The 26,314-nt window shown below is 34.9% G+C and overlaps 1 protein-coding gene across 5 annotated transcripts in view; it reads left to right on the top strand.

Moving 5' to 3' along the window:
* The window catches only part of CSRNP3 (cysteine and serine rich nuclear protein 3), a 205,810-nt gene that overhangs the window by 124,818 nt on the left and 54,678 nt on the right, over positions 1–26,314 (top strand). Inside the window, exon 1 of one of the 5 annotated variants that reach the window (XM_074399566.1) lies at positions 4–3,238. The exons of the other annotated variants lie outside the window; for them this stretch is intronic. Coding sequence (XP_074255667.1) covers positions 3,142–3,238 — 97 coding nt within the window. The 5' untranslated portion in view covers positions 4–3,141. Of the gene's footprint in view, positions 1–3; positions 3,239–26,314 lie in introns of those variants that run through there. 5 annotated transcript variants of the gene reach the window in all.

Below are 26,314 nucleotides of genomic sequence, written 5' to 3'. Positions count from 1 at the left end.
AGTACTGAAATCAGAACCAAAGTCAATTGTATGGTTCTGCAACAAAATTAATTGTCATTTTAATTTTTACCTTTAATTCCAGCTATGTATATTTTCCAATCAACAAAGTACAAAGAACAGTTACCCAAAAATGCAGTATTTTCCAGGTGACTCAGTAGATTCCTTTATTTAGAATACTTTTTGCAGGGTATTATTTGATTGTGTTAACCAGTTAATTGAATTTCAGAATCACATTTCATTATTAATGCTTTTCCAAATAAACACCTAGTACTCTGGGAACAGATGGGTGAAGACAGATAATAACTCCAGTTTCAGATAAAGGTGTCCTTTCACAACTGAAATGATGTTCTAGGAGAAAACATTTTAAAAGGCATTATTAAGGAATGGAGAGTCTAGATTATGATTAGAAGGAGTTTAGGCAGCCAGGGATTAGGAAGAGATGTGAAGGCAGCAGGTGTCTCCCAAATGTGCAAGTGTGTGCAGTCCAGTGCCTCTTTCCTAGTGATTCCTCTAGTCCCTCTTCTCCAAGAATAATATTTAAAGCCCAAGAAAAAACACATTTTATGCTTTATTTATTTTATTTTATTTTTTTGAGATGGAGTCTCACTCTGTCGCCCAGGCTGGAGTGCAGTGTGGTGATCTCGGCTCACTGCAACCTCTGCCTCCCAGGGTCAAGTGATTCTCCTGTCTCAGCCTCCTGAGTAGGTGGGACTGCAGGTGCACAGCACTGCGCCTGGCTAATTTATCTATTTATTTGTTTGTTTGTTTGTTTGTTTGTTTTGTATTTTTAGTATAGATGGGGTTTCACTATATTGGTCAGGCTGATTGCGAACTCTTTACCTCAGGTAATCCACCCAGGTGTGAGCCACAGCACCCAGGCTATGTTTTCTTTTTGATTCCTTTTTTCGCCACAATGTAATGTCAGCCTTTCTGTCAGGCAAGATAAAAGGCGGTTTGGAGGACTAATATAAAAAATTATTAAGGCAATGTAATCTATAGTAAAAAGGAAACTGACTAGCAATAGTTAAATAATCTTTGAAAATTTATGTTTCTTAAACAGGAAGATTTTAATATGTTTTAGTATTATGATAGATAACTGGTCTTTTTTTTTTTTTTTTTTTTTTTTTTTTACTTTCCAATTAGCTAATGTTGTTAATATATGACTCTATAACAAAGAATTGACTTGGGCAATGTCACAACTCCAAAAACTAAATGATTTAAACATATTTTTGAGAGATAATAAGAAACTCAATAGCTGTTGAACATGAAATAAATATGGCAAAATCAGTAGTATTCCATTAAGCAAGCACAACTAATTAGACAATATGATGAAAAGATTACAATAATTATAGTAGAAAAATTCATAAAATATTTAGGGACAAGGTTATGGTGTGTTGTAGGTGGTCTACAAATACTTTGACATATATCCATGATAGTATGCAATGAGCTTGTGCTTTTGATTCAAAAGAAGAGATGTACTTAGATTTTTTATCTTAATACTAGTAGTGATAATATTATTATCTCGTGGGTTTTTGCAAAGATCAAACAGACGAAGTGAGATAATGCACATGAAAAAATCTTGGTAAAATGTCAAGTACTAGGCAGATGTTTAATTAAAAATTATGATCATAGCTAACATTTGTTGGATACAGGCTATGCTCCAATAGCTTTATATACATTATCTATACTCCTTACAACAATTCTGAAAGTAAGTAGTACTGTCTGCACTTTACAGAGGAAACAAGTGAGGCTCAGAGAGGCTAAGCATCTGGCACAAGATCACGCAGGAGTTGAGCCTAGATATATACACATGTCCTACTACATAGTCTCTACCTGTTGCATGATGGTCTTATTTTGCCCCTTAATTATATAATATTGGACATATCTTTAAAATGTTATTTCTTGTGAGTTATAATGGAAGCCTTGAGTTATTGAAGAGGCAGATTATGTTTCTAGTTAAAAAGATAATGCCATTAATGGTTTCAACATTAATTTATAAATACAAGAGAAAAACTAAAACAAAATCTTCATCTGGCATTTCTTAGGTGACAGAATGATAAAAGTTGATTTGGAGAAATAAACTAATGAGAATAAAAAGGTATTTTTAAAAAGAAGCCATAAATGTTGAAAAGCCATTCCATATATCAAATTATAGTAGAACACAATGTAACTGATGTTTTTTCATAATGTGCTCTATTTAGGAACCAACATGTTATATATGAAAATTTTATGTATATAAGAAAAGAGCATTATAAGAAAATGAGAAAGGGAAAGACTATTTAATAAATGGTTGTGGTGGTAAGAAATTTGAAAAAGTGATTTAGACTTATATCTTACAATATAGGCCAAAATACCAGATAGATTACATGGATAATTTTTTTCATTAATGAGGAAAGTTGCATTTTGCCATTTAGTGGAATCACTACATGAACTTTGATATGAGAAGAAAAAATAATCACATTAAAAATACTTAATATATTTAACGATGTAAAAATATTAAACTTATCTGCTACTTAAAAAAACAAAGCCCAAAAACAATTTATATTGGAAAAATTATGTGCAGTTAATATAGCATTATTTTCTGTTCACAGCATAGCAAAAGTACATGTAATTTCTTGAGATAAATATGAAGACACACATCTTTAAGGTAAATCCACATAGTAGGAAATATGATTAGCAAATATTTTAAAGCAATGAACAACAATAACAACAAAAATGCAGACTAAAAATACTAACGAGTTTTCATTAGAATGAAATCACAGAGATTTCAACCCTTGAAATTGGTACTCATTTATCCAATAAAAAATACTAATACGTAAGTGCTGGTGAAGTTTGCAGTACATTGTAGTCACACACGTCTATTAATGGCATTGATATTTAAAAAGCACTTTGGAAATACAAAAGCCATAAAAACATTCATAAGTCTGTACTTCAGAGAATTTTTCTGAAGAGAGAAATATTAAAATCAAGGTGAAGACTGTATAAATGAAAATATTTGTGGTTGATAATAGTATCAAAAAAGAGGGATTGGAGAGCAGGGAGAGAAAGGACCATGTCTAAGAGTGAGGAAATGAGCCATTAAGTTATGGTAACGTATTCACTAATTTATTTTCTTTATAGTTATGAAGACCTTTTGGCAATATGTACAATGTTTGTGAAGTAACGATAAGGAAGAAAAGCAGAACACGATATTTTATCTATATTGTCAGGCAGAGTCTAAGTCTATGCCCGCACAAAGGTAAAGAATGGCAGGGTGTCCCAATAACTAGAAACAATTTGATTTGTTGAGGAATTAAAATTACAAATGAATTTTTATATTTATTAATTTTTAAGTCTGTTAACTTTGTATGTGTTCTCACAACAAAGTAGCCAATTGAAACTGCTAAAAATTATAACTGTAGTTCACATTGTGTTTATGTTTGCAAAGCAGCAGATTGAAATGGCATGATAAGCTAAGATATATATCATTCAACAAATACAGACTTTGTTATAAGTTATGTTCAACAGAGATTATTTTTTTCATTGAAGAAAACAGACTTATTTTACGATGTCTAAGAAGTCATTGAAGTGTTTCAGCACATCATTTAATATCAGTCATAGTGGCAATGGTTAGTTTATAACATGCTGTTTTAGCTTTGTATTAAATAGAATCTGGCAGGGATTTCTAATGCTTTTTAAAAATAATTAAGAAATGATTTAATAAAAACTGCTATTTTCATTTAATAGTCTGCTTTGTTCACTATAGTCACATTATGAGGAGAATAAAATGGGAACAATAGTAAAGAATCAAAAAACAAAAATTCTACCTGGAATATTTGTTGCAGAAAACATTTGAGAGGTTGGGCACGGTGGTTCATGACTATAATCCCAGCACTTTGGGAGGGTGAGGCAGGAGGACCACTTGAGCCCAGGCAGTTGAGACAAGCCTGGGTAATAAAGTGAGATCCCCATCTCTAAAAAAATTTTTTTTTTTTAAAATAGTCAGTTATGGTGGTGCATGCCTGTGGTCCCAGCTACTTGGGAGGATAGCTTGAGTCCAGAAGGTTGAGGCTGCAGTGAGCCGTGATTACACCACTGCACTTGAACCTGGGTGACAGAGTAAGAGAAAGAAAGAAAAAAAAAGAGAGAGAGAAAGAAAAAAGAAAAGAAAGAAAGAAAGAAGGGAGGGAGGGAGGCAGGAAGGGAGGGAGGGAAGGAGGGAGGAAGGAGGAAGGAAGGAAGGAAGGAAAGAAGGAAGGAAGGAAGGAAGGAGAAAGAGAAAGAAAGAAAAGAAAAAGAGGAAAGAAAGAAGGAAAGAGAGAGGATGCCGGGCGCGGTGGCTCAAGCCTGTAATCCCAGCACTTTGGGAGGCCGAGGCGGGTGGATCACGAGGTCGAGAGATCGAGACCATCCCGGTCAACATGGTGAAACCCCGTCTCTACTAAAAATACAAAAAATTAGCTGGGCATGGTGGCACGTGCCTGTAATCCCAGCTACTCAGGAGGCTGAGGCAGGAGAATTGCCTGAACCCAGGAGGCGGAGGTTGCGGTGAGCCGAGATTGCGCCATTGCACTCCAGCCTGGGTAACAAGAGCGAAACTCCGTCTCAAAAAAAAGAAAAAAAAAAAAGAAAAAAAAAAAAAGGAAAGAGAGAGGAGGAAGGGGAAAGAAATAAAAAGAAAAAGAGAAAGAGGAAAAGAAAAGAAGAAAAAGTAAAGCAAAGATTGGAGGTGGGTTCTTTGTTTGTTTGTTTTGTTATTTTTATTGTTGTTGTTGTTGTTTTGAGACAGGGTCTCACTGTTACCCCAGTAGCTGGGACCACAGGTGCATAGCACTACCTACTACACTGGGCCATTTTTTTGTATTTTTTATAGAGATTGGGTTTCATCATGTTGCCCAGGCTGTTCTCAAATTACTGAGCTCCAACAATTTTCCTACTTCAGCCTCCCAAAGTGCTAGGATTACAAGCATGAGCCACAGTGCCCATCCTGTGATCTAAGTGTTTTAGCCAGTGTGGGAGGAGTAGCTAATAGAACTTTTTGTTTCTAGAAATGTATTTCAGATCATTTGCTAGTCTAAAAATTGATACATAAATGTTTAGAAGACTTTTTATTATGTTGTCTACATGAAGGTATGGGCTTCTCTGCAGTGGTTTTGTTGGATGTTAATCTATGGTTATAAATTTTCAGAACTGTTATTATTGGTAAATCCTATTTCTTTAGTCTATTGTTTTTTTTACTTAAAAATGATTATTTGTCTTAGAGTAAAGAAGGATTTTTGAAGACTATCAAATTTGTGTAGCATTAACAAATGATTTAGTTTCACATGGGGGTTCTTTCAAATACGGTTGCCCTTATTTAAATCTTACTCATATGGGCTCATCTACCAAATTAAAAAAGTCTCATGTCCCGTTTTATAGGTACTAACATATTGTGTAACATAACATTTTGTTGCGTTACAAATACAGAAATTGATAAGATTGTTTGGTACGTGTCAACAGCTATGGTAGCAGAAAATTCCATGCTATTTTAAATTTTCTGTTAAAATATCCAATTTGTAACACACCATATTATGGTAATAAAAGCTTCAAAATATAAATCAATAAGGGCATTATGGCTTTTTCCCTGGACTTCTGAATTTTGCTAGGCAACAAGCACACTTATCAGTGATCAACCAAGGTCATATATTGTACTTCCCTTGAGATAGAAACAGCAGAGTCTGTATTGCTGTGAAATGCTTTGTTTTATCAAATCCCTGTGGTTCTATAGCCAATCAGCCTGTACTTGAGCACAGTCAAGAGGAGAGCTACAGAGACACTAGAGAAGAATGATTTTTTTTTTCTGCCCTTTCAAGGTTCTTGGCCCTTCACATAAGTAATGAGAAGCTATGTGATAAGACATAGTCCCAAAAGGAACACATTATGTCTCCTGAAACCGAGTTTCTACAAAAATATGTACAGTATTTAAGAAGTAAAAAAAATATCAAGGATTAAAAGGGTACACATTCTAAATTGCACATGAATGCAAGTAGTGGATGTTCTTCAATAGAATTAAAATTTTTGTTAATTTACAAAGCACTTTCACATTCTTGAGTTAATTTACTAGCCAAAAATTGTTGTGTGATTAGGAGCCAATGATTATGCTCACTTTATAAAAGTAGAAATTATTATTCATAAATATACTTTACCCAAGAGCTAAGATAGAATCTCCTTTCCTTCTTTCCTTCCTTCCTTCCTTCTTTGCTTCCTTCCCTTTTCTCTCTGAATACACAAGGCGTAAATACGCCATCACGTGCTCCCAAGTCAGAATCTTTCCCCAGTGTGATTTTCTTACTACTGGCTCCACATTTCATAATGAGATTAGACATAAAGAATCAATAGAAAACAGATTTGACATTAAATTTTACTAGAAGTATGACTGGAACATGTCTGTTCTCTTTACCAAGCTCTTAAAAATGCATTGAAGATTTAGATTTAATTTCAACAAACATAGTATATTATGTTACAGGCTCTGAGCTAGAACCTTTCAAACATGTCAAAGTGATATATTCCAAACAGTAAATACAGCTTGGAGATACAGTGATAAATTATGTCTACCCAGCATTGTGGTATTAGTTTGAGAACTAACTTTAGCAAAGACATATATAGCAATCTACCCCTGACTCAATGCTTTTGTAAACAATGGAGGATGGTTTAGGACAAGCTGATGAACGCAGTTTTAGAAGTCTTTCCTTATGCAGGAGGAAGGACGTGATGATGCTCAAAGATCTTTTCTAATCTGTAATAATATGCTTCTAAGAAAAAAGATCCAAAATAGCATAATTAGTTAGAGTTAAGACCAGCAGGAAAGGAAACAGCATAGATAAAGGTGCCTCTGAAAAGCTATGCTATTGAATTAAGAGGTTCCCAGACTCTTCATACCCACTTACTCCTGGAAAAGAACCAATCAGCTTTGGCTTGTGAGACCAGATCTTGGACCAGCTGCAGATCATATCTAGATTATGCAGATTATAATTAGGTCATGTTCAGACACGGACCAGTTGAATCATTAGGTGTTTATTGTTGGAGATAAAGGAGTTAAATAAATTATGAGTGCAGGAAGATATTTATGAGCTAGTAGTGTTTTGGAAAATAGTCACTTGAATATGCAATAAGGCCTGTTGACTGATACAACAGAATTGTTATCAGATCATCTATCTGCAAGATTGTCAACTCCAGTAAAGATAAATCAGAAATGGAGATCATTTCTTACTGAGACCATTCTTCATTCTGAAATGTCTCTTCTTTCTTCCCAATTTCTGATTACTAAAGTTCTATACCTGCTACAAGTTTCATATCAAATATTTCTTTCTCCATGAAAACTTCACCAAGTCTCTTCTTTGACACATCCTCTTCACCGTCTCCTCAAAATCTCCTGATATTTCATCAACACTCACAAACTGTGACAATGGTTTTCCTTCTTCTTTCCATCCTAGTATTTTCCACCAAACTGAGTGATGTCAGTAACTGTGTGATGGCTCCTAGAACTGATCGGCCTCTCGTTTCCTTGAGCACTCTGACCTGGATTCCTTACTTCTATTGCCTTCATGTCTTTTACTACCAATCCATTTAGCAGCTGATGTCTGCAACTTCTCCCACAAGACTTTTGCAAGCCAGACTAATTCTCCCTCTGAAATACTCAATTCTAGTGTTACAAAATCAAATCATAACCTCTTTTCCTTCCATTTCCTTCCTGGGATTACAGGCATGTGCTACCACGCCCAGCTAATTTTTTGTGTTTTTAGTAGAGACAGGGTTTCTCCATGTTGGTCAGGCTGGTCTCAAACTCCCAATCTCAAGTGGTGCCCTTGCCTCGGCCTCCCAAAGTGCTGGGATTACAGGCGTGAGCCACTGCGCCTGACCACCCACTTTTTTTTAACCTCATCTCGTTTTCCACGATGTAGCACTCACCACTTGTCTTTACATATCTTTCCGTGCTTCACCAATTGCTCCATTATTTTAACATTTTATTTTATTTAAAAGGCCAGGACTCTTTGCCACTTTCCTGCTGTGTTCTTCACTTCGTATCCATTTTTTATTCAAAACACTTGAAAACAAAAATTTTAAGAAAGTGTTGGAGAAAATGACAAAACTGTGTTTTCAAACTCAGTTGTTCATTGATGCCACACAACCATCCCAACCAGGTAGATTTTCTCACCATCTCAGAGCACACAATGTTCACGTCTCCTCCAATCACTTTTCCCTCACCTCCTATTTCATGTACAGTATATCTTGCTTTCTCATGATCTTGCACCGTTCATTTATATTTGTTATTACCCACGTGTCTTTACCCTAAAAGGCTGGGCTCTCAAAATGAGTTTTGAAAGAATGAATGTAAGCTCATTTTGGGCAGGAATGTATGCTTATCATCTGATCAGTATATAAGTATTTCTATCAATGGTTGAATAAACAGACATTTAGGCGTTTAATACTTACCATTCACTGCACTACTATTAGGAGGTGGAAATATAAAAGTAAATGAGATATGATCCCGTTTCTGAAGAAACTCACAATCTAACAATATTTTAGCATTTCTCTAACACTTACTGTATTTTACTTTACACTGGAGTTATTTATGCACACACCTTATCCTTCCTCGAGATTTTCTAGAACTTAACTATGTATTCTTCTCGCTACCTGTTACTGGTTCAATTGCTGTTAACTACTTAATAACATTTAGCTTTGTAAAACTTTTTTTTTTTTTTTGGTATAACTAAGTCTTATAAAGTTAAAAAAAAAAGATGCATTTATTGTAAGACTTTACAATGGCACAAACATTAGTGGAAATAAATACCAACCTTACAGGCTAACTAACTATAATTTATGATTTTGATGAGTGTCAGGATTTTGATTTAATACTTATCATATCTGAATACATGTGATGATGAACTGTGTTTTAAATAGAGTCTCACTATAATTATGCATTCTTAACATGTACCTTTCTGGTTTCATTTGCTTATATATAGCTTTCCCAGGCAGAAACATCACTGTTTAATTGGATGCTGTTCAGCTATTTATGCGGAAACTGTGTAACACACTTGAGGGAGTCTGAGTTGTTTTCACCTTCACCATCCTTTGAATTGGCTAGGAAAAAAGGACATTACTAAGTCAGATCACTAACATGATATAAATACAGATCATTTAGTTCTTGTTTGATCTGTTTTAAATTCAGGATCAGGTCCTCACATTTAGCTCTAAAAATAGTAACATTTGACTTAGCTCTTTATTTCAGCCTACTGAGATCTTAAAAATTTTTCTGCCTTCTTATATATTTACATTTTCTCCCACAGTCATGTCTTATATAAATATATCTGAAATCCATCCACTTATCTTCATTTATTTTATACAATATCACCATTCTTTTTCTCCTGGACTGCTGGAGGAGCCTTGCTCTCTCTGCTTCCTTTCTTGTTCAAACCTCAGCCTCTTCTCTATGCAGCCACCTTTCAATCATTTTCAAATCATTAATTACTTTCAATTGAACTCATTTTTATGGCTTCCAAAATTCTGTACTTCTTTCCTATGCTTGAGCCTTCACTCTTCTGCCTTCTGTCCATCTCCAAACTCCAGCTGCAGTAATCTTTACTCAGTTCTTCGAACATGACAAATTTCCTTACCCTAAAATTCTGCTTGGAACAGTGTTCCCATGACTGACTCCTCATATTTCAGGTTTCAGCCTAAATATCATTTCTTTAGTGTAGCCATCACTGGTCACCTTCATCTGAAGTATGTAGGCCCAAAGTCCTTATCTCTGAGAGATAAGCATGAAAATTTTGACAGAAAAAAGTGATAGATATCTTGAAGCTGCTTTCAAATAACCTAGCAAAATAGAGAGATAGATGAGACTGAAAAAATATTGAAGTTTGGGCTTACTCTTCTACTGTTTACATTCATACATAATTATAGTTTTCCATAATACATTTTAAGAATATAGATGCATATGATTGCCACTGCACTACAGCCTGGGTGACAATAAGAATATGTCTCTAAAAAAAATAAAAATTCAAACAATTTATAGGTCCAACTTGTCCTAAAATTCTCATGAAAGAGCCAGGGAATATGGCCAAGTACAATTTTGAAAAAGAGTAAGGAAGAGGTGAAAGGCATGTTAGCCTAACAGATTTCAATACTTAAAAAGCTGAAATAGTTTAAAACCCATGGAATTAGCTCAAGAGTCTGCACATGGAACAAACAGGGAGCCTGGACTCAGACCCACATTTAAATGGCAACCTGGTATGTGACAGAGGAGACATTGCAAATGAGTTGAGAAATAAGAATCTGTTTCAATGAATGGCTTTTTAACAAAAAAGATAAAATTAGAACTACATAAAAGTTTTTTTGTTGCCAGTGGAATAACATACACATACAACTCCCTTTTCCAACCATGGTTCACTATTTTTACTAAGATCTTGTTTTTAAACTTTTAAACCTACTTCATGCCATATATGAAAATAAATTCCCAAGGAACTAAAGATCTAAATATTTTTTTTAAATTATAAAACTTACAGAAAAAAATATAGGAAAATATATGTATGTCAGAGTAACACACTATAGCATGAACTGTAAAAATTATTATATATGTGGGTACCTTGAAATAAAACTGAATATATGACAAAATACCCCATCAAGAAAGTGAAAAGACAAGCTACAGACTAAAAGGAGATATTTGTAAATCATTAACTGACAAATATAAAAGAACTGCAAAAATAAGGAAGAGCTAATATAGCAAAAAAATAGACATAGAACATGAGCAGATAATACACAGAAAAAAAGGCTAACACAGTTATGAACAGATGTGTAACTCTATTAGGAACCAGAGAAATTAAAATTGAAAGAAGACATCATTTCACATATATCCTATCATCAGATTAGCAAAATTTTAAGTGTTTGAAAATATCATATATTGACAAGCATGTGCTGAAGGCAGAACTCTCCTAAAACTGGCATGAGTGTCAGGTGATTACATTACTGAGGAAACCATGTGAAAAGTTAAACCACGGAATAATTGTCCATTTGAATAGAATTGCATAAGTAGTTGGTTAATATTATGACAGATTGGATAAGTTGAATTGAATAGCAAGCTGTACATGTATACACGGTTAAGTGAAATACACACGTTGCAAAACTATAGTATGACAGTACTTTTGTAATTAAAACACACACAGAGAGCAACACAATATTTTATGGAAGTAAAAATATACATAGGAAGGGAAAACACACAGCAATGTGAGGCTTAGAACCTCTGGAGATGAAGAGTAGAATGGATGGAGTGCCTTAGCTGTATTCTCTTATTTTTTTATATTTTAAGAAGACCAATCTGAAAGAAATATGGCAAAGCATTAGCATCCATAAAAATGGGTATAAAGCACATGCTATTTTCTAGAAGGCTGAAATATTTTATAGTTTTAAAATATCCTTTAAATACCTATTGTATACATTTTCCACACATTTAATTGGGATGAAAGTCCGTAGATCACCTTACTACCCCCTCGAACCATTATTTTCTCTTTCAGTAACTCCCCCCTTTTTTTCCTTAATAGGACATATCACAATTTGCATCTATTTTATAGTATACTGGTTTTCTTTTGTGCATCTGTCTTCTTTTGTATTCCTATTAGGAATGGGCAGAAGAACTTTGTAGCACAACAGTAGAAACTTCCAGGCCAAACTTGGCCATTAATTAGAACTACATTTTAATAAATCCATTCAGAGCATTCATCTTGTTCACAGTGATAGCCCAATGTTCACATATTTTCTTGAGATCCTTTCATACCTATTTATTACCAAGTTTTAAAAATAGGGAGTCATATCTTCCCCGGGTGTTCCCCTCCAGTCCCCACGGTGACATTTAGAAAAATCACCCATAAAAATTGCTTCTGTGCTATAAATACACTATACACTGTCACACTGTATATACAGTTATATGTTCCACATAGTATTTTTCCCGAGGTATTAAAACAGAATATTATTTCTTTAGTTGATCATCAGTAAAGTAGTTGTCTTGTGTTTGGGAGCCATTGTGAAAGAAAAATATTTAAGTTTGCTCTGATATTTCTTTCCCTAGTACATCAGTTGAACTTGTGAGAATGAACTTCACTGCAAGCTCATTCCGTTTGTTGTAACTCAAAAAGCCACAACCAAGGAGCTAGAATATTCTCACTCTCCATTTAGCTCTGTCACAATTCACTCTGACTTTGGTTAAATCATTTAACCTGTTTCTTCATTTGCAAAATGTAAGAATAGATTGATCTTCAAAGTATTATAATTTGCATCAGATTTCAGTAATCCTTCCCTCCAAATATAGCATGCCTCCAATAATCTCTTTTGCTTAAGTTATTTATAGTGTCGTATTTGAGGACATCTTTGTATTTTCAAAGTTTATGCTTGTGTACTATTATTTACTATTATATATGTATGTTTAACAGAATATTTTATTATAGCTTGTAGATCCCACAAAAATGAAAATCGTGAATTATTTTTTATTGTATTTTGTTTGGGGGCTGGCTTATTTAAACAGATAATGCACTCAACATATAGTACAATAGAAGTTTGAAAAAGTTTAAAAACAAGATCTTAGTAAAAATAGTGAACCATGGTTGGAAAAGGGAGTTGTATGTGTATGTTATTCCACTGGCAACAAAAAAACTTTTATGTAGTTCATGATTTTTAGCAACCATCTTCAAAGCTGCCTTTCGATGGAATAAGTAAATGTTCACTTTGGAATGTCTCATGAACACAGAGAAATATTCTGGCTGGAATTTTTAAAAGAAAGTAACAAAACAATTAAGAATTGGAAGGAATGATTTACCTGGAACATTTTTAAAAACAGGTAGTCATCTAATATCACAAAATGTTATTTATAAAGCTTAGTATCTACATTTGTCTCATGTATGTGCTAATTGTGGTGGGCTTAACCCTACATGTCAATAGAATATGCAGGCATATAGACAGTATGTTTTGAAAGGCTTTACCCATCTTAAAATAATGACTGAAATTCCCACCATTAATGTGATCCCTTTGGGATGGTTCCTTTGTGATAACTATTAAAATCCACATACAGATAGCATTCTAGTAGTTAAAAAAGTAGTGTCTAAAGTCAGATTACTTAAATTCTCATAAAAGATGTTCTATTTAGAGGCAAGTAATGAAATATCCCCCACCTTTGGTTTCCTTATCTATAAATACTGATAAAAAAAAAAAAAAACAGTACGGTGTCTGCCTTATAAACTAAAATGAGTGAATACAGGCAAAACACTTTACATTTTACTTGACATTTACTAAGTACCCATAAAATGTTAAATATGACAATGATAATGATGATGATGATATTGATATTTTCAAGGAGGGAAAACACACATTTTATTAATAGTTACTCAGAGATTCTAACTAAAGAGAGTAGGTCTCCAGACAAAAGAGACATGTGACAGTTATGCTTTTGGAAGAGTGGGAGAGAAGCCTGGAAAAGATCAAGATTAGAGATGCAAATATTAATATCTTTAGATGCAGGCAGATCATTTAACTGTGAGAAGCAGCCAGGTGTATGACAAGAGGGATGAATCACAGCACCTACAGAAGTAAGAGTTCACAGTATTTATTCTTTCTATTCTTGCTGTCGTTCTTTCTAAAATATCATGAGTTGAGAATAATAATCACAGCAGTAATAACTGGCATTTATTGAACTTTCATTAAACATTCAATGGGACGGACTGCCCTGACATTTTACTTGTATTATCATAGTTACTTAGCACAACCCATGAGGCATCTGAAGCTTGAAAAGATGTTAAGTAGCTGCCTAGATTTACAAAGCCAATAAGCAATTGGGCTAGCATTTGATTCTATGTCAGTCTGAATCTGTGTCCTGTGCTTTAGTATCATTATATTACATTGTTTCTCACAAAGAGTGTTGAAAACAGCATGATCAATTTTTCTCAATCTAGCATCTCTTTTGAAATTTCTGAAAACAACATTTTGCATCCAACTCAGAAAATACAGTAAAGTGTATTGGTAATTAATAAAACAGCATGTAGACTCCATTTTAAATGAGGGGAGCTCTACAAATATAACACAGGCTGGGTTCAAACAGAATACCCTGTATTTGCTTACTCATTCTTTCATGCATAAAACTTTTTGTACTGGCATCATACATCTTTGTCTTCTAATGGCATGGTTAATAGTCAGAATTTTGGCCTCTTGGATTTTTCTAAAACTGAACCACCTCACTCCTCATTTGTATTTATTTATTTATTTGAGTGGTATTTTCATTTCCTTTGAGTAAAAGGAGAAAGGAAGAAGAGTTGCTGGCACTGTCATGACTGAGGAGGTAAGACTGGGCATTGTGGTACCACCCAGCCAGGGCTGCTTTCTTGCAGGAAATGCTTCAGAACTGTGGAGACAGGAGTAATTTGGCAGCTGCCGGCTCCTTGATTGACCACATCAGGCTTTAAAAATATCAGTGAGCTCATTAGCATCAACCTTTAGCAGAACTCTCAAAACCGTCTTAATGGAAACATGTGAGAGCTTTTATGAGTGCACTCCAAGTTACGATTTATGGGAAATAGTCACAACAAGAGTTTGCTTGAAGTCTCTTGGACTCATTCCTCTGAACTCTAGGCACTATAAGAACATCAATAAAGCATGACGTTTATGTAAATACCAAGGCAGAGAAATAAGCATTGGCAGTGGTATTTCTGGAAAATTTTCTATAATCGTTATCATGGACAATTTGCTAGAAGAAATGGACAGTAACTTGCTTAAAAGTTGAAGAGAGAGGGAGGGAAGAGAGAAGGAAGAAGATAATGCAGTTGATTAGATTGAAAATGTATTTATATGCTCAGAATATGGGATTAGGAAAAGAAAAAGTGTAGTAAGCAAGGGGAAGTATTGCAGAATGGAGCTCTGTGATTGGTTCAGGCACGTAGAAAGAAAGCAAGTGAGGAATAAATGAGAACACAGAAGATTACGATGTGAGGCAACATGATTGTTAATTAGCTAGATTTGACCATTTCACTGTATATATATGTATATACTTTGAAACATTATGTTGTACGTTATAAATACATACAATGTTGTTTGTCAGGTTAAAAAAAATGAAAGAATAAAAATTTTGAAACCAATTCCTACTGCACCAGATACCATCTCTTAGTTTCTAGTTAAGAGACCAAATCTTTTCATTTCAACCTTATGCTAAGGGTGGGTTTCCTTTCCAGTGGTAAAAATGTGAGCTTTAAAAATGATGCTTACTCTTACACTTTACATAAATTAACATATTTTAGTTCTTACTCCAATTCTATGAAATAGGTTCAATTTTTAATCTTAATTTTATAGATGATGAAACTGGAATTTCAAGAAGTTCAATAACTTTCCCAGGATCCTACTGTTAGTAAAGTTGTGAAGCCAGATTTAAACCCAGACCAGTCTCAATTCAGTGTTTGAACTCTTAATATAATGCCTGTCTGTAGAAGCTTCAAAGTTTCTACTTTATGATGTGCAATTCTTAATCTTGCTTGATTTTAACATATGCAGAATTCTGGAATAAAATGAAATCAGTGTAATTTACTTAAAGTATTTATTGTATAGCATTATTTATAGTTCCAAAAAAGTAAAACCATTTATAATTTAACACATTTGCTCTTGCCTTTATCTTTTTTTCTAGAAAAATTACACTTACAATGTCTAGGTAATATTTACAAAACCACAAGATGCTTGCCAAAGTACTAAATGTTTTTTCCCATATACAAAGATGTGAAACATTTTTGTTGCTATTCTTGGTAGCCAATTAATTCTCTAATTTTCAAAATTGTATTATGTCTATAGTAACAACACTGATTACCTTAGAATTTCTGAATAACAAACTATGTGTGTGTAAAGCAGTGTGCAAACGAGTATTATATGACCTGCATTCATTTTACTATCATTTGGGTCAAAGTATCAGTTATAACCACTTAAATCACCATACAAATACTAGCAGTGTGTCTATATTTCAGGAATGAACTAGGAATTATCATTTCTTTGTGTTGTGAACATTCAAAATCCTCTCTTCTAACTTTCTGAAAATATGCACTAAATTATTGTTAGCCATTTTCACCCTGCAGGGCCACAGAACACTGGAATTTATTCCTCCCATCTAGTTATAACTTTGTATCTATTAGCCAACATCTTCCTATCCTCCCCTTCCCCTACAATTCCCAGCCTCTAATAACCAGAGTTCTACTTTTATTAGCCCAAATTATTTTTTAACTATCATATATAAATGAGACTATCAGCAGTATTTATCTTCCTGGGCCTGACTTATTTTATTTAACATAGTTCCTCCAGACTTGTTCACGTTGCCATGAATGACAGGATTTTATTCTTTCATGGGTGAATAGTATTCCCTTGTGTATATATATCACATTTTCTTTATCCATTCATCTGTTGATGGACGATTAGGTTGATTTCATATACTGGCTATTGTGAATTGTGCTGCAGTAAACATGGTATCTCTTCAATATGCTGATTTTGTTTCTTTTGGATACTCATTAGTGGGATTGCTGGATCATGTGGTAGTTATATTTGTAGTTTTTCTTAGATACCTCCATACTGTCTTCCATAATGGCTGTACTAATTTACATCCTTACCAACTGTGTATCCGTGTCACCTTTTCTCCAGGTTTTTGGCAGCACTTGCTTTTTTGTCTTTTTCATGGGAGCCATTCTGGTTGGTGTGATATGATGTCTGATTGTGGTTTTGAGCATTTTTTAAAATAATACTTGTTGGCTATTTATATGTCTTCTTTTGAAAAATGTCTATTCAGATCTTTTGCCCATTTTTAATTGGATTGGTTTTATGTTCTTGAGTTGTTTAAATTCCTCATATATTTTGGGTATTAGTCTCTTGTAAGATGAATAGTTTGAAAACAGTTTCTTCACTCTGTTGTTTCCTTTGTTATACCCAGGCTTTTTATCCTGATATAGTTCCATGTATCTATTTTTGTTTTTGTTGTGTATGCTTTTGAAGTCTTATCCATAAATTCTTAGAGCAATGAGCTGAAACACTTCCTCTGTGTTTTTGTCTAGGAGTTTTATAGTTTTGAGCCTTATGTTTAAGTCTTTAATTCATTTGGAATTGATTCTTGCATATGGTGAAAGATAGGAGTCTGCTTTTCTTTATCTGCACGTGGATATTCAGTTACGACCAATCCACTTGTTAAAAAGATTGTCCTTCCCCCATTGTATGTTCTTGGCAACTTCGTTGAAAACAGGTTGGTTGTAAATTGCATGAATTTATATGTGGATCTTCGATTTTGTCTCAGTGATATATGTGTCTGTTTTGATGCCAGTGCCACACTGTTTTGGTTACCATAGCTTTGTAGGGGATTTCTAAGTCAGGTAGTGTGCTGCCTCCAGGTTTGTTCTTTTTTATCACAATTGCTTTGGCTATTCTGGGTCTTTTGTATTTCCATATGACTCTTAGAGTTGTTTTTTGTTTTGTTTTGCTTTGTTTTTCTGTGAAGACTGTCATTGGTGTTTTGATAGGGATTGCATAGATTTGTTGATTGCTTTGAGTAGTATGGTCCTTTTAACAATATGAACTCTTCCAATCCATGAGCATGAATGTCTTACTTTTTTGTGTGACTTCTTCAATGTCTTTCATCAGACATTTCTTCAATGTCTTTTCATCACACCACTGTGCCTGGCTAATGTTTGTAATGTTCATTGTAAGATCTTTCTTGCAATGTGTTAGATTTATTTATAGGGTTTTGGGGGGTTTTTTTTGGTAACTCTTTTAAACTGATTTTTTTTTCAACTAGTTCAATATCAAAGTATAGAAACTACTAATATTTGTATCTTAATTTTGTACCCTGTGACTTTGCTGTTAATATTTATCAGTTCTAACAGCTTTTTGGTGGACGCTTCAGGTTTTGCTACATATAAAATCGTGTCATATGCAAAGAAGGACAATTTCACTTACTCTTCCAATTTGGATGCCCTTTATTTATTTATCTTGCTATGACCAAATGCTATGACCAAGACTTCTAGAACTATGGTGGGTAAGAGTGGTGAAAGTGAGCATCCTTGTCTTGTTCCAGTTCTTAGAGTAAGGGCTTTCAGCTTTTCCCAATTCCGTATGATGTAAGCTGTGGGTTTGTCATATATGGCGTTGTGTTGATATATGTTCTTTCCATATCTAATTTCTTGATAGTTTTTAATCATGAAGGATTGTTAGATTTTATCAAATGCTTTTTCTGCACCTATCAAGAAAATAACATGGTTTTGGCCTTTGTTTTGTTGATGAGTTGTAACATATTTATTGATTTGTATGTGTTGATATGCTGTGTTTACATTTTCATTCATTTCAATATTTTTTTAAACTTCCTTCTTTATTTCTTCATTGGCCTAATAAATGGTTAGGAGCATATTACTTAATTTTCATGTATTTTTACACTTTCTAAAGTTTTTCTTGTTACTGATTTCTATTTGTAATCTATTGTGGACTGAAAAGATGCTTTATATGACTTTGACTTTTTTTTCTATTTGTTAAGATTTGTTTCATGGCCTAAAATATGGTTTATCCTGGAGAATATTCCATGTGCTGGTGAAAAGAATGTGTATTCTTCAGCCATTGGATTTAATGATCTGTAAATGTCCGTTAAAGTTATTTGGTCTAAAGTGAAGTTAAGTTCTATGTTTCTTTGTTGATTTTTTGTCTAAATCATTTCTCCAATGCTGAAATCTGGTAGTGAAGTCCTATTACTGTTTTTGTGCCGCTCTTTAATAATATTTGCTTTATATATCTGAATGCTCCAATGTTAGATGCTATATATACTTAGAATAGTTAAATCCTCTTGCTGAATCAATCCCTTAATTATTATATATAATTATTTGTGTCTCTTTTCTTTTTTTAAATTTAAAATATATTTTGTCAATGTAATTATACCTATTTCTGCATGCTTTCTTTTGTTTTATCTTTACATAGAATACCTATTTCTCTTCCTTTACTTTTTTTTTTTTTTTTTTTTTTCGAGACAGGGTCTCACTCTGTCATGCAGGCTAAAGTGCACTAGTACAGTCACACTACAGCATCAACCTCCTGTGCTCAAGTCATTCTTCTATTAGCTTCCTGAGTATCTGGCACTACAGACACACACCATTATACTATTATATCTGGCTAATTGTGTGTGTGTGTGTGTGTGTGTGTGTGTGTGTGTGTGTGTGTGTGTTTTACAGATCTGGTCACACTATGTTGCTCAGGCTGGTCTTGAACTTCTGGGCTCAAGTGATCCTCCTGCATTAGCCTCCTGAATCACTAGGATTACAGGCTTGAGTCATCATGCCCAGCTTCCATACCTTCACTGTTATTCTACATGTGTCTTTACAGATGAAGTGCATTTCTTGTGAGCAACATAAAATTGGGTCTTGTGTTTTTATCCATTTATCCAGTCTATAGTTTTTAACAGAAAAATTTAAACTATTTACGTTTAAGGTTGTTATTTATAGATGAGGATTTACTCCTATCATTTTAATTAGATTTTTATTGTTTTGTGTATATTTGGTTCCTTTCTTTCTTTCTTATTGTACTTATTTGTAATTTGGTGGTTTTTCTGTAATGATAACATTTAATTTGTTTCTCATTTGTTTCTTTCTCATTTGTGTACCTGCTCTACCAGTACATTTTATACTTTTATGTATCTTTATGATGATAGGTATCATGTTTTGCCTCCAGATGTTAGACTTCCTTAAGAACTTCCTGTAGGACCAGACTGATAGTGATTAATTCAGTCAGGTTCACTACTCTGGCAAATAACTGATTTCTTTTTCATTTTGAAGGATAGATTTGCTGAGTTATTTTTAACTGACTTTTAAAAACATACTTTGAATATATTATCCTCCTCCCTCTTGAACTGTAGGTTTCTGCTCAGAAATCTGCTGCTAACATGATAGAGATTCCCTTATATGTAAACTAATGCTTTTCTGTTACTGTTTAAAAAATTCTCCATCTTTGACTTTTAATGGTTTTACTATGATATTTCTTGGAGAGAACCTTTTTTGATTAAATATATTTTGGATTGTTTGAGCTTCTTGAATCTGGATGTCTAATACCTCTTCCAATATTTGATCATTTGATGCTTTCTCACATTTTTTCTTTTTTTTTTTTAATCTGACTAGGTTACTTCAAAAGACCTGTCTTCAAGTTTAGAAATTCTTACTTCTACTTGAGCTAGTCTATTGTTGAAGCTCTCAATTGTGTTTCTTATTTTATTCATTGAAGTCTTCAGTTTAGGATCAGTTTGGTTCTTTTTTATATCTATCTCTCTTGAATTTCCCATTCAGATCATGAATTATTTTCTATTTTTTTAATTATATAATTGTATTCTATTGTATCTCACTCGGTTTCTTTAAGACCATTATTTTGAATTACTTTTCCAGCATTTCATGGGTTTCCTTTTCTGTGAGGCCTGTTGCTAGAGATGTCTCTGTCATTTACAAATAAATTGCTTTGTTCAAATCAACAGTATATAAATGTTCAGTTTGTTTAAGAACTGTTTAGAAAGTTAATAAAGTTGAAAAGATTTCATTTAAATATATCACAGGATTTGTGAAATCTTGCAAGCACACTTCTGACAAATTGCGGCTGATTTTCCATATATACTATAACGTAAGGCCACAGCAGGTAGTATAAGGAATGGCAGCCCATGAATGCAGCAGCTGATATCTTACACTTGGTATTTGTAAGGTGCCTCCTAATTCAGTGAATCCACACATGTTTTCATAGGAGTTTATCTTTGGTCTGCTTTTCCTCAAAATTATACTTTAAAAGAGAAATGACCATCATATTGGTAACCTGGCCTCTCTTATTTTAATTTCTTTCCTGATTGTAAAAGAACATAAAGATATGGTTACATTAAGGTTTCTCTTAAACTCAAAGTCAGAATCCAAACTAAACAAATCACAGTTCCTGGTTAGCAGTCGTAGGTCATTGTAGTCCTGAGCATTGTGTTGAGTCCTGTCAGACCACAGCTGCTCTTGGCAGCTTTTTCTTTAGGCCTTCCACCAAAATATTATTATTTGTGTTGTTCTGCTTGTCTCCCTCAGTCCTCTTTTTTTTTTTTTTTTTTTAATACCATTGATGCCAACTCTGGCTTTCTTTTCTAGCGTTTCATCTAAATTTCCTCCCAGAAGGCACAATTTTCTTCAAGTGTTCTTCTATTTGATAGGCTAAGAATGGAAAATACAGAACAAAGAAATAAAATATGGCCTGGCCTTCAAGGAACCCCTAGTTTTACTGATGAGAAAAGGAGAAACAATTTCCAGCGGAGCATAGAATGAGTCAGCAGAAGCAATAAAAATACGTGAAGCGGTACAGAGCAGAATATTACTTTTTAAAAGGAGTGTGGACCAGGAAAGTCTTACAGAGAGGATGTTTCAGCTGTTTTATTTTGTTTTTGTAAAAAATGATATAGTTTTATTACAGAGAATTTAGTTCAAGTTATCATTATCCCTTTCTATTTGTTGTTGTTGTTCTTGATAGAGTTTGTCCCATTGGAGAAAAAAAAAAAAGGTTTATTTTTGAGACTTTCATTACATTTCAGTCTTGAAACCTGCAAGCATGTGTGCGTGTGTACACACACACACACACACACACACACACCTTACAAACATACTTTACCTCCCTTTCTCTACTGCCTTGGTCTTATTTCATCTCTATCTCTTATTATTTTGATTTTCCACTTGATATTCCTACCTATGTGTGCTACTAAATGTTTCTACAGATGAGAATGTTTATTTTTTTCTTTAAAATATTCAGCTTTACCATTTAGAGAATTTTCTTCAGATCATTTAACACATTTTCCTACTCTCACAAATCTTCAAAGGCAGGCCGAGCTTTCTTCTCTGAGCTGGTTTCTTTATTCTATTTTGAAACATCTCCTTTCTAAAAGGCATCTTATTCTATTTCTGCCACATATTTCACATTAAAAAAATAATTTCTGAGATTACCATGGCATTTGGAAAAGAGTATCTCTGAAATTGAATTTTTAAAGTTATTTTTTTCTTACAGATAAATATTTTTTTAATTCTAGCAGCCCATTTCCCTTCTTTCATAAATGTATTGTTCATCATGCTGTTAGGTAGCCAATTCTAATTTGCATTTGGCTTTATAAATCTTTTGATTGGTTAGTTCTTGGTCTATACATTTTTGTAAGCATCAAAATATTTGTGTTTCTCAAAATAATATACAAAGAGAAGCATACATTTAAATATCTTTTTATATCTATGTATTAGTTTAGCTGCTGCAACAAAATAATAATAGCTTTAGCTACATTATATAGTTTATGTTTAAGCATATTATGTAGCTTACACAAAACAGAAGTTCATTTCTCTCCACATAAGGCTCTAATCATTAGTCTATTGATGCTATGAAAGCTCAATGGGTTTGGGAACTCATGACTCTTCTATCTTGTTGATCCACCGTGTTTAACACCGTTTCTATGTCAGATCCTGCTACCACGTTCCTATTTCTCCACTGGGAAGGAGATAAGAAAGAAATGAGAGAAAAGATGCTTCTTTTAAAAATAAAACCCAGAGTTGCCATACATTATTGTTACAGTCATTACCGAAGTAAGTCACAGGATTCCACTTAACTGCAAGGAAGGCTGGGTTACTAGTTTAAAATTACATTACTAGAGAAGAAGTAAAGATGTTGGAGAAAGAGTTGCCAGATTCTATACAGTCTACATGCACTCATACCACTTTCCTCTCCTCCAACCCAGACATTATGTTTCTAGGAATTAGTCCTGTACCTGTGTGAGGCGTCTCCCTACCTAAGCTTTTTGAGAAGCAGTAGGCTCCATGTATCTGTGGGTTCTGCAGCCACAGATTTGACCAGACTTGGATTGAAAATATTTTTTTTAAATAAAAAATAACAACATAACAATTTAAGAAAGGATACAGTATAACACCCATTCACACGGTATTTACATTGTATAGATATAATATATAATCTAGAAATGATTTAAAGCAAGTATGCCCAACCCCTGGTCAGTGTACCAGCACCCATCCTATGGCCTGTTGGGAACCCAGCTGCACAGCAGGAAATGAGAGTCAGGCGAACCAGCATTACCTCTTGAGCTCTACCTCCTTTCAGATCAGCAGGGGCATTCGATTCTCACAGGAGCACAAATCCTATTGTGAACGGCTCATGCATGGGATCTAGGTTGCGTGCTCCTTATGAGAATCTAACGATAAATGTAATGCACTTGAATCATCCCGAAACCATCCCTCCCCAGACTGTGGAAAAATTGTCTTGCATGAAAGCAGTCCCTGATGCTAAAAAGGTTGGGAATCACTGATACAAAGTATGGAAGGAATGCATAGGTCCAGTGCAAATACTACACCATTTTATATCAGGAACGTGAGTATTCATAGATTTTGGTAACAATGGGGATCCTAGAAGGAATCCCCCATGGATACTAAGGGAACACTGTATTCATGCTTTTGTGCTAATTTACATACTGTCTTTTTAATATCCCTAGACAGCAACATCTACTGCCATATTTTGACAGTGTGCAGTCACTGAGGAATCTTTCCCTCCTTCCTGAATCTCTACTTCTGAAACTTGGATTCTACTTACTGTATAGGTAGCTGTTGTCTAGGCTTTTTGTCTCCTATTATTACTTTTTCTTTTACATTCTTTTTTTTTTTTTTTTTTTTTTTTTTGAGAGAGTCTCACTCTGTTGCCTGCCCAGCTTGGAGTACAGTGGCATGATCTCTTCTCACTGCAGCCTCTGCCTTCTGGGTTCAAGTGATTCTCCTGCTTCAGCCTCCCGAGTAGCTGGGACTATAGGTGTGTGCCACCATGCCTGGCTAATTTCTGTATTTTTAGTAGAGACGGGGTTTCACCATGTTGGCCAGGATAGTCTTGGTCCCCAGACCTTGTAATCTGCCCTCCTCAGCCTCCCAAAGTGCTGGTATTACAGGTGTGAGCCACAGTGCCCAGCCACGATTACTGTTTCTAACGTTTTTCCTTTCCATTTTAGAGCAACTGTAAAGGGGGCAACTGTGGCCTATTTCCTTCTCTCCACAAAAGTGAATATCTCCCCCTCCAGCTTTCCTTGTCATAGCAGCACGTGGAGACTATTAGCCTCATTTTTCCATTCATCTCTGAAGCTTTCTCTTATTACTTTCACCCCTACAACCAATAACACAAGAGTCCCAGCCACCTTTAACTGTCTCTTGCTTAATTACCTTGTTTCTTCTTTCATCCTCGTCTGTAAAGCAGTTTCAGGGAGAGCATTCTAGAATTTTGAAGGAAAACTAGTCTTTATATAGTTTGGACTTTTCAATAAAAGAATGTTATTTACTATTTTAAAGATTTTTTATGTGCGTTCTGAAGCTAACGATAAAATAGACTCGGATTTTGGAGTCTGAATATATGCACCCCACCCTGGTTCCATGTGGCCTCCTGAAGGGAATGGATAAAGGCTTCATGCCTGCTCTGTAGAATTGCCAAAGAGGGCTTCCATCAGGCCAGTCCTTTTTTCTTCCTGAAACACTCTCTTAAGTCAGTCTTTTTATTTTTCTTTGATGTAAGCTCACAATTTCCTCACTTTCAGGAATTTAAATTACTACAAATATCCTGTGGGTTTATCCATTTTGAGGTACCCCGGTACCTACACAGTGCCTTGCTGGCCAGCTGTTCTCATCCATTGTCATACTGGTGCCACAGAAATTTCCCCTGAGAGGTCCCTCTTCTACACAAAAGCTGCCTGGGTTTTCTTCTCTTAACTAAGAAGCCTTCTTTTCATCCTACAACCTACGAGGAACGCAAAGCACACCGAGGTTTTCACTGCCTCTTCCTATTTCCTCCTCCTTCCCATCACCTCTTTCCTTTATTTATTCGTCCACTTCAGCAGTCTCAGCTGGCATTCACGAGGCATCTTTTAGGTGCCACACATCACATTGTTCACCTCTACAACCAGTGAAGTGGGTATTCTCATTTTACAAAGAGGAAACAGAGAGCGAGGGTAAGAAGCCCAACTACGGTGGGAAAGTAAATAGTGGCTAAGCCAGAATTGGAGTCCCAGTCTGACTGTGAAGCTAGCAGCATCACACTGCCCCTCAGACATATGAGCCTCCCTGTGTTTTTATAGAAGTCATGCAGAACCACGGAAACAACGTGACAGTCCACAAGATCTCATTTCAAATCCTGACTCCCATAATTTTGGTTGTGTCCTAGGCAGCTCATGAAATGAGCTCATTTCCTCATGTGCAAAATGGGACCAGTGATCCTTTCTTTCATTCAGTATTGACTGAGCACTTCCTACGTGCCTGGCATAGCTCTGGGTATTGGATATGGCAGGGATTAAGATAGACACAACCCTGTTCTCAAAGAACCAACATTTGGGTGAGGAGACTGGTAACAAATATACATATCATGTTTTTTAAGTACTTTTTTAAAAAATGAGGTTAGGCATGGTGGTTCAAGCCTGTAATCCCAGAACTTTGGGAGGCCAAGGTGGGCAGATCATCTGAGGTCAGGAGTTCTAGACCAGCCTGGCCAGTGTAGCAAAACCCCAGCTCTAATTAGAAAAAAAAAAAAAAAAGAAAGAAAGAAAAAAAAGGTAGAAAAATTAGCCATGTGTGGTGGGCATGCCTGTAATCCCAGTTACTTGGGAAGCTGAGACAGGAGAATTGCTTGATCTGGGAGGCGGAGGTTGCAGTGATCTGAGATTGTGCCACTGTACTCCAGCCCCAGCAACAGAGAAAGAAAAATGGAAAAAAAAAAAAAAAAATGAGGCCAGGCACAATGGCTCACACCTGTAATCCCAGCACTTTGGGGAATTGAGGTCACTGAGTTTGAGACCATCCTGGGTAACATGATGAAACCCCATCTCTACTAAAAATATAAAAAATCAGCTGGTTGTGGTGGCAGGCATCTATAATCCCAAGTACTCAGGAAGCTGACAAAGGAGAATTGCTTAAATTCAGGTGGCAGAGGTTGCAGTGAGCCGAGATCATGCCACTTCATTCTAGCCTGGGCAAAAGAGCAAAACTCTGTCTAAAAAGAAAGGGAAGGAAAAAAGAATAGAAAAATGAAAGTGAAGAGGCGATAGTGAAAGAAATGAGGGTAAAGAGAGACTTTTCTAGTAAGGTTAAACTTAAGCAGAGACTCAAATGAAGTAAGGGAAGGAACCACATGGATATCTAAGGTACAAATGTTCCAGGCAAAAGGGCAAGCACAAAGTTCCAAAGGCTGGATTTAATAATAACTAATTCAACAGCCTGTAATAAGTTGATTCTTTTTTTTTGGAGGAGGGGGTGCT

This window comes from Saimiri boliviensis, chromosome 5 (genome assembly GCF_048565385.1).
Source record: "Saimiri boliviensis isolate mSaiBol1 chromosome 5, mSaiBol1.pri, whole genome shotgun sequence".
Taxonomy (NCBI): Eukaryota; Metazoa; Chordata; class Mammalia; order Primates; family Cebidae; genus Saimiri; species Saimiri boliviensis.
This window is presented reverse-complemented; position numbering and strand designations above follow the sequence as displayed.